The sequence below is a fragment of the Erinaceus europaeus genome, chromosome 12 (assembly GCF_950295315.1).
Source record: "Erinaceus europaeus chromosome 12, mEriEur2.1, whole genome shotgun sequence".
NCBI classification, from domain to species: Eukaryota; Metazoa; Chordata; class Mammalia; order Eulipotyphla; family Erinaceidae; genus Erinaceus; species Erinaceus europaeus.
Genome location: NC_080173.1, coordinates 2875343 through 2884735, shown reverse-complemented (window position 1 = coordinate 2884735; position 9393 = coordinate 2875343). Strand labels below are relative to the sequence as shown.

The following is a 9393-nucleotide window of genomic DNA, read 5'->3' as shown; positions in this document are numbered from 1 at the left end:
CCTTGTTTTATTGTTGTAGTTATTGATGTCGTCGTTGTAGGATAGGACAGAGAGAAATGGAGAGAGGAGGGGAAGACAGAGAGGGGGAGAGAAAGACAGACACCTGCAGACCTGCTTCACCGCCTGTTGGGGAGCCGGGGTTCGAACCAGGATCCTTATGCCTGTCCTTGTGCTTTGCGCCACGTGCGCTTAACAGGCTTTGCTACCGCCAGACTCCCACAATAAATTTTTAATAATTTTTATTTATTTGATAGACAGCCAGAAGTTGAGAGGAAGGGGGAGGTAGAGAGGGTGAGTGAGATATAGAGAGACACCTGCAGCCCTGCTTCTCCGCTTGTGAAGCTTCCTCTTGACAGTGGGCTAGAATAGAATTATTTTTTAAAATCACTTTACTGGGAGTCCCCCTGCAGGTGGAGGCCGGACGCTCGAACCCGGGTCCTTCCTCACTGTAAGGTGTGTGGTCCACCAGGTGCGCCACCGCCGAACCTCAAAAGCTCTTGATCAAACAGGCTGGATACCAGGGGTCTTCTGCAGCCGCAGCCCCGGCCGCCTTGTGCCTCTGCCCTCTGGGCCCACCACGCCCCCAGCTGCAGGGGACCCATCCGAAGGCGCTCCCGCCGCATCCCAGCCCTCCCGCGAGCCCCGCCCACCAGCGAGCCCCGCCCCGCCCTCCCCGCGAGTCCAGCCTTGCCCACCCGCGGGCCACGCCCACCAGCGAGCCCCGCCCTCCGCGAGTCCAGCCTTGCCCACCGGCGAGCCCCGCCCCGCCCACCTCGAGCCTCGCCCCGAACCCCGCCCACTTCGAGCCCCGCCCCCGAGCCCCGCCCCGCCCACCTCGAGCCCCGCCCCGCCCACCTCGAGCCCCGCCCCCGAGCCCTGCCCCGCCCTCCCGCGAGCCTCGCCCCGCCCCCGCCCCGCCCCCCGGAGCGACGCGTCGCGGCGGCGGCCAGGGCCCGGCTGCCTCAGTCGAGAGGGCGGGCGCGGGCGGAGGAGGAAGCGGCCGAGCTCAGTCCCGCTCCGGCGCCGCCGAGCACCGAGCACCGAGCACCGAGCACCGCCCGCCGCAGCCCCAGCCCCCAGCCCCCCAGCCCCCCAGCCCCGACCCTCGCGCCGCGCCGAGACAGGGGCCGGGCGGCGGGGGCGCGGAGGCCGCGGCGCCGCTTTGTCGTCGGGCCCGGGCCGAGGAGGCGGCGGGGGGGCGGGCGGAGGGGGGAGCTCGGCGCCCCGCTCCCTCGGCGGCTCATGGCGACGGCGCTCGGCACATCCGGGACCCTCCGGCCGCGGCGGCCGCGGCGCCGGCCGCTCGGACCCCAGCCCCGGCCGCGGTGGTGACTCGGCCGCGCCGCCCCGCTTCCCGCCGCCGCCCGCTCGACTCCCCGGCCGGACATGTCTCACCCCGCGGGCCGGAGGAGCGGGCCCGTCAAGCTGCGCCTGACAGGTGAGGCGGCGGCCTGCAGGCCGGGCGCCATGGGCGGCGCGGGGGCCGGGGGCCGGGGGCCGGGGGGCGGGCGGGGCGGGGCGGGCGGAGCCCTGGGCGGCGGACGCGGCGGGCGGCTGGGAGCCGGGGAGAGGCCGGGCCCGGGGTGCGACGGCTTCGCGGGGGGAGGCGTGTGCGTGTGTCTGCGTGTGTGGGTGTATCTGAGTGCGTGTGTGAGTGCATGTGTGGGTGTATCTGAGTGTGCGTGAGTCTGCGTGTGGATGTATCTGAGTGCGTGTGTGAGTGCGTGTGTGGGTGTATCTGTGCATGTGTGAGTGCGTGTGGGTGTATCTGTGTGGGTGTATCTGTGCGTGTGGGTGTATCTGAGTGTGCGTGTGTGAGTGCGTGTGTGGGTGTATCTGTGTGGGTGTATCTGAGTGCGTGTGTCTGCGTGTGTGGGTGTATCTGTGTGGGTGTATCTGAGTGTGCGTGTGCCTGCGTGTGTGGGTGTATCTGTGCGTGTGTGGGTGTATCTGCGTGTGATTGCATGTGTGGGTGTATCTGTGTGGGTGTATCTGAGTGTGTGTGTCTGCGTGTGTGGGTGTATCTGGGTGTATCTGGGTGTATCTGAGTGTGCGTGTGCCTGCGTGTGTGGGTGTATCTGTGCGTGTGTGAGTGCGTGTGGGTGTATCTGCGTGTGAGTGCATGTGTGGGTGTATCTGTGTGGGTGTATCTGCGTGTGAGTGCATGTGTGGGTGTATCTGTGTGGGTGTATCTGAGTGTGTGTGTCTGCGTGTGTGGGTGTATCTGGGTGTATCTGAGTGTGCGTGTGTGAGTGCGTGTGTGGTTGTATCTGTGTGGGTGTATCTGAGTGCTTGTGTCTGCGTGTGTGGGTGTATCTGTGGGTGTATCTGAGTGTGTGTGTCTGCGTGTGTGGGTGTATCTGAGTGTGCGTGTCTGAGTGTGCGTGTGCCTGCGTGTGTGGGTGTATCTGTGCGTGTTTGAGTGCGTGTGGGTGTATCTGCGTGTGAGTGCATGTGTGGGTGTATCTGAGTGCGTGTGTGAGTGCGTGTGTATCTGTGGGTGTATCTGTGTGTGTGTGTCTGCGTGTGTGGGTGTATCTGTGTGGGTGTATCTGCGTGTGTGGGTGTATCTGCGTGTGTGCGTGTGTGGGTGTGTGTCTGCGTGTGTGGGTGTATCTGAGTGGGTGTATCTGAGTGCGTGTGGGTGTATCTGAGTGGGTGTGTGAGTGCGTGTGTGAGTGCGTGTGGGTGTATCTGCGTGTGTCTGTGTGTGGGTGTATCTGAGTGCGTGTGTCTGCGTGCGTGGGTGTATCTGAGTGTGCGTGTGTGAGTGCGTGTGGGTGTATCTGAGTGTGTGTGTCTGCATGTGGGTGTATCTGAGTGTGCGTGTGTGAGTGCGTGTGGGTGTGTCTGAGTGTGTGAGTGCGTGTGGATGTATCTGAGTGTGAGTGCGTGTGGGTGTATCTGAGTGTGCAGGTCTGTGTGTGGGTGTATCTGAGTGTGCGGGTCTGCGTGTGGGTGTATCTGAGTGCGTGTGTGAGTGCGTGTCTGTGCGTGGCTGTATCTGAGTGTGCGTGCATATCTGCCTTCATGGGTATATCTGAATGTGAGTGTGTGTCTGCGTGCGTGTCTGCGTGCGTGGGTGTAGCTGAGTGTGTCTGCGTGCGTGGGTGTATGAGTGCTAGTGCGTGTCTGCGTGCATGAGTGTATCTGAGTATGCATGTGTGAGTGCGTGTCTGTGCCTGGGTGTATCTGAGTGTGAGTGCGTGTCTGCGTGTGGATGTATCTGAGTGTGCATGCGTGTCTGCGTTCTTGAGTGTGCGTATGTGAGTGTGACTGCGTGTCTGCGTGCGTTGAGTGTATCTGAGTGCGTGTGTGCGTGTGTGTCTGCGTGAGTGTATGTGTGAGTGTGTGTGTGTCTGCGTGAGTGTGCGTATCTGAGTGTGTGTGTGCATGGATGTATTTGAGTGTACGTGTGAGTGCGTGTCTGCGTGCGTGAGTGTATTTGAGTGTGAGTGTGCGTATGAGTGTGAGTGCATGTCTGCCTGCATGAGTGCGTATCTGAGTGTGAGTGCGTGTCTGCGTGCATGATGTGCGCCCGTATCTGAGTGCGTGCGTGTCTGCGTGTGCTTGCGTGGTCGCGCGCGAATGCATATTTGAGTTTGAGTGTGTGCGACTGGGCGCGAGTGTGTATGTATGAGCCTGTGTGCGCGAGTGAGTGTGAGTGAGTGTGCGTGTGAGTGAGTGCCCGCTGCCGCCTGTGCCCTTACTGGCAGGCCGGAACACCTGCCAGTGCATGTGGTGGGCTGGAGCCGTGTGCGGGTTCCGGTGTGTGGGGGGCGCCGCAGTTGTGGGCCCTGGTCCAGGTTCCTTGGCGTTCAGAGGCCTTCCCGAGTGCGGGTCGGGGGTCGCAGTGGGGCTTCCTGACAGTGCTTGATCCCGGTACCTGGTCTGGACCCTGTCTTTGCTGTTTTGACTTGGCGTGCTACCCTCTTCCAGCAGAAGCAAACAGCGTGTGTGTGTGTGTGTGTGTGTGTGTGTGTGTGTGCGTGTGTGTGCGCACGCGCCTGTGTGTGCATGTGTGTGTGTGCCTGTGTGTGTGCGCGCCTGTGTGGGCACGTGTGTGCGTGCCTGTGTGTGTGCGCGTGTGTGCGTGCCTGTGTGTGTGTGCGCGCTGGCGCCTGTGTGTGCGTCTGTGTGCGCGCGTGTGTGCGTTCGCCTGTGTGTGTGTACCCGCCTGCGTGTGCGCGTGTGTGCGTGCGCCTGTGTGTGAGTGTGTGTGCGCGTGTGTGTGCGCAGCGCCTGTGTGTGACTGTGCACGCGCCTGTGTGTGACTGTGTGAGCGCCTGTGTGTGGGTGTGTGTGCGCGCCTGTGTGTGACTGTGTGAGCGCCTGTGTATGGGTGTGTGTGCGCACCTGCGTGTGACTGTGCGCGTGCCTGCGTGTGACTGTGTGCGCGCCTGTGTGTGACTGTGCGCGTGACTGTGTGTGACTGTGTGCGCGCCTGTGTGTGCGCGCGTGGGGTCCTGCTGGGCTGCTCATGGCCTTTGCAAGCTGCAGGTCACTCATGGCTCCCGATGAGCCGAGCTCTCGTGTTCAGAATGAGCTGACTGGCCGGCCAGGCTTTGAGGTGGACTCTGGTCGGGTCTGTCTGCTGGCTGAACTTTGGAGGTGAAACTTGGATTTGGTGTTTGAGGATTCGACCTGCCTGTTCTTCGGGAATATTGCAAAGATCATTTTATTTTATTTTTAAAGCACTTTGAGTTTTTCTTTATTTTCTTTTTTTCAGGAGGAAGTTTTTTTTTTTTTTTTTTTTTGTTTTTTAACCTCCAGGGTTATCACTGGCGCTCGGTGCCTGCACTACGAATCCACTTGGCTCCTGGAGGCCATTTTTCCCTTTTGTTGCCCTTGTTGTTTTATTGTTGTAGTTACTATTGTTATTATTGATGTTGTTGTTGTTGGATAGGACAGAGAAATGGAGAGAGGAGAGGAAGACAGAGAGGGGGAGAGAAAGACACCTGTAGACCTGCTGCGCCGCCTGTGAAGCGACTCCCCTGCAGGTGGGGAGCCGGGGCTGGAACCGGGATCCTTATGCCGGTCCTTGAGCTTTGTGCCATCTGAGCTTAAGCTGTTGCGCTACCGCCCGGCCCTCTTAATGAGTGGGAAATCTGGATTGGGGTAATGTCTGTCTTTCCCCATTGAGTTGCATTATTATTATTAATTAAAAAAATATTTTCCCCTTGCTCTTGTTTTTCGTTGTTGTAGTTATTGTTGTTGTTATTGACGTCGTTGTTAGACAGGACAGAGAGAAATGGAGAGAGGAGGGGAAGACAGAGACGGGGAGAGAAAGACAGACCCCTGCAGACCTGCTTCACCGCCTGTGAAGCGACTCCCCTGCAGGTGGGGAGCCGGGGGCTCAAACCGGGATCCTTACGCCGGTCCCTGCGCTTTGCGCCATGTGCTGCGCTACCACCGGACTCCCTAATTTGTTGTTTTAATGATTATGTACTGGAACCAGTCCTGTGTTGTGACTATGAAAAGAAACTGTGATTCCAGGTGTCCAAAAAAGCACCAGAAAAGGTTGTTGGCCATTTTCTTCTTTCTGGACTGTACACGTAATGAGAAAATGAGGGTGAAAACGGGAATTTCGATGTCTGCAGATAAGAGTTTGAGGTTTTTAGTCTGACTCAATAAATCTTAATAATGTTTATCTGTGGTTTTCTTACTGCATACATTATAAAAATTCTGAGTAAAGCTGGGAGAAAGGGGGAGAGAGAACACTGGACACAATGTATAGGGTGATTTATTTATTTATTTATTTATTTTGACAAGTTCTTTAGGGGCCGGGCGGTGGTGCACTTGGTTAAGCGCACATACCACCATGCTTAAGGATCTGGGCTTGAGACCCGGCTCCCCACCTGCAGGGGGGACACTTCAGGAGCGGTGAAGCAAGTCTGCAGGTGTCTGTCTTTCTCCCTCTCTCTCTCCTCCCTTCTCAATTTCTCTCTGTCCTAGCAAATAAAAAGTAGGAAAAGCAAAAAACAAAAAGAAAATGGGTGCCAGGAGCCAGAACCGAGCCCCAACAATAACCCTGGTGGAAAAAAAAGAATTTTTTTTTTTAGAGGAATTTTAAGTATACACTGGTCCATTGATTGTAATAAGTTTGAAGTACTCTCAATTTCTTAGAATTATTGGGAATATATTTCTGTCATATTTTAAGAGAAAACTTCAATTATTGAAAACATTTTTATATGTATTGGTGTATTTTCTATTTTGTCAGGAAAGTTATTTTCACTTTTATTCATACACAAAGTCAGTGGGATTTTTAGCAAATAGATCTTGAGAGTTGGAGTCAATTTAGCAGCTTCTTAGGACGTAGACATTAAAGGGCTAGATGGAAAAGATTGCGTTGACTGACTGAATAAATGACAAGGCTGTGTTTGATGTGACTCCAGAAGTTGGTCTGGATCTAGTGCCTAACTTTTCAGTCCATCTTGAGAAGCCAAATAAAATATTTAACCTAGGCTTCATTTTTTTTTTTTTTTTTTACAAAAAAGCTGATTCTTTGTTAAGAACTTAAGAAATGTCTGGCATACCTTTAGACTAAGTGCTTAGCAGTTCATTTAGACCGGGTTCCATAATAAAGGGAAATAGGCAGATCCCACAGTGAGTTTTTATTTGGTTTGGAATGTAAGATGGTTTTAAATTATTGTTTTTTGCCTTAAGTTAGCACCATGCTAGTATTTCAGTTTATAGAATGCTTTGATTCCCATATATTTTATAAACTGCAGTTATTCAATTATATTCTTAATGTAGAGCCGGCCCTCTAGCAGAAGGTATAAACAGTTTATATGTGGTGGCTCTCTCTCTGAAGAAATATTTGAACCCTGAGCTTTTTCCTCAAAACAGATAGACTTTCCTACGTGTTATTCTGAAAACCACAGTCAAGTAGCAACTGGTCTTTGTTAATACGGAGAGGCAGGGCTAGAGCCAGGGAGATAATACAGTGACTGAGCTAAAGACACCAGAAGCTCTGAGGTCCCAGATTCCAAGCTCAGTACCACTGCTAGCCAAAGCTGAGCTGTGCTCTATTTGTTTTTTCTTTGACTAGTTTAATTCCAAAGTTAAGATTTCTCATGCTGTTGAGATTAAAATCTGATTTGACCCATCAAGCTGCTTCTATTATGAAACATCAGCACTTAATCATTAATATTGGCCTTGTGATACAATTCTCAACTCTCTTCTGAGAGAATACAAATGTAGATTTTTGTGTGCATTATATTTATGAATATCTGATTGAGACTTTTACAGTGGTCTGGATGAAAACATTCTTTGTATTTGGCTACAGTGAAAAATTTGGGGTGCATTTTAATATTCTTTCGAAGACCAAAGATTTAATATTTAAAATCATTGACTTGCAACAGATGACTTATCCTAACATTTGTTCGGGCCTTTTTGTAATTTAAATATTTGTGTATGCTGCTGCTTTTTCTCCTCCTCCCATCTCTCTCTAATGTCTGTCGGACTTTGTGAGTTTTCCAGATGGAGAGAGGACGGCTCTGCAGCATGGGTGTGTAGCCTGTCGCTGTCCCCCCCCCCCCCCCCCCCAGTGCTCCCAGGTGGCTCCAGAGATCAACCTCAGCTGAGCACCTGGCAAGGCAGGCAGTCTTGCAGGTGAGCTACTAGCTCTTTTTGAAGCTATAATGCTAACTTTTTAAAGAAATTATTTATTTAGTCCCTTTTGTTCTTGTTTTATTGTAGTTATTATTGCTGTTATTGATATCGTTGTTGTTGGATAGGACAGAGAGAAATGGAGAGAAGAGGGGAAGACAGAGAGGGAGAGAGAAAGACAGACACCTGCAGACCTGCTTCACCGCCTGTGAAGCGACTCCCCTGCAGGTGGGGAGCCGGGGGCTCGAACTGGGATCCTTGCGCGTTGCTTTGCGCCACCTGCGCTTAACCTGCTGCGCTACTGCCCAACTCCTTTTTTTTTTTTTTTTTGCCACCAGAGTTATTCCTGGGGCTTGGTGCCAGCACTACAAATCCACTGCCTCTGGGAGCCATTTCTTCCATTTTACTGGTTAGGACAGAGAGAAATTGAGAGAGGAGGGGGAGATAGGGACAGAGACACAGACACCTGCAGACATGCCTCACCACTTGTGAAACGTCCCCCCTGAAGGTGGGGAGCCTGGGGCTCGAACTGGGATCCTTGCATGGATCCTTGAGCTTTGTGGTTCTTCTTCTTGCGTTTGCCCTTCTTCCATAGCCAGTCAACAGCGTCAGGTTGAGCCTGATGTAAAGTTTCGAGACCTCCTTTGAATCTGGAGAGGTGGCAGTCGTTGACTATGTGGGTCACAGTCTGTCTGGAGCCGCAGGGGCAGTTCGGGTCGTCTCTGGCTCCCCAGCGGTGGAACATAGCGGCGCACCGGCCATGGCCTGTTCGATAGCGATTGAGGAGGGCCCAATCATAACGTGGTAGGTCAAAGCCGGGTTGGCGCTCGCAGGGGTCTGTGATGAGGTGTTTGTTCTTGACCTCAGCTGACTGCCAACTCTGTGTCCAAGAGTCTGGAACAGAGAAGTTCAGTGTAGGCGTAGGGGACCAGATTGGGTGACGAGACGTCAAGCGTTGGACAGGGTGGGCGAAGATATCCGTGTATATTGGCAGGTCCGGTCGAGTGTAGACATGGGAAATGAACTTAGATGATGCCACATCCCGACGAATATCTGGCGGGGCGATGTTGCTAAGAACTGGCAGCCATGGAACCGGGGTGGAACGGATGGTTCCAGAAATGATCCTCATGGAGGAATATAATTTGGAATCGACCAAGTGGACATGGGGGCTACGGAACCATCCTGGGGCACAGTATTCTGCAGTGGAATAGCATAATGCCAGAGAGGATGATCGTAGTGTGGAAGCGCTCACGCCCCATGAGGAGCTGGCCAGTCTTGCAATGATGTGATTCCTCGCGCCCACCTTTGCTGCAGTTTTTATGAGATGTTCGTGAAATGACAGAGTGCGATCGAGAGTAACGCCAGGATAGACTGGCTGGGCTTCATGCCGGATTCTCGTATCGCCAAGCTGCACGTTAAGCTCACGCGAGGCCGAGGCATGGTGTAGATGGAAAACAGATGATACCGTTTTTGCAGTGCTGGGGATTAGTCGCCATTTTTTACAGTAATCAGATATCAGAGACATGTCTTTGGTGAGTGTTTCCTCGAGGATGTCGAACTTGATGCCTGAGTTGCTTTGTGGTATGTGTGCTTAACCCAGTGTGCCACCACCCTACCCCACGGTTTTGTTTTTGTTTTTAATTTTTAACTTTTAATTTTATTTATTCATTTATTTATTTGTTGGGTAGACACAGAGAGAAATCAAGAGGGGTGAGATAGAGAGGGAGAGAGGGAGAGAGACACCTGCAGCTCTGCTTCACCATTCATGAAGCTTCCGCCTAC

The 9393-nt window shown here is 53.3% G+C and overlaps 1 protein-coding gene across 2 annotated transcripts in view; it reads left to right on the top strand.

The window, feature by feature from the left end:
- Window positions 1-1060: 1060 nt before the first annotated feature.
- SMURF2 (SMAD specific E3 ubiquitin protein ligase 2) overlaps window positions 1061-9393 on the top strand; it is an 86002-nt gene continuing 77669 nt past the window's right edge. For both annotated transcript variants that reach the window (XM_060202568.1, XM_060202567.1), the window contains exon 1: window positions 1061-1438. In XM_060202568.1, the coding sequence (XP_060058551.1) occupies window positions 1387-1438 (52 nt within the window). In that variant the 5' untranslated portion in view covers window positions 1061-1386. The remainder of the gene's footprint in view (window positions 1439-9393) is intronic.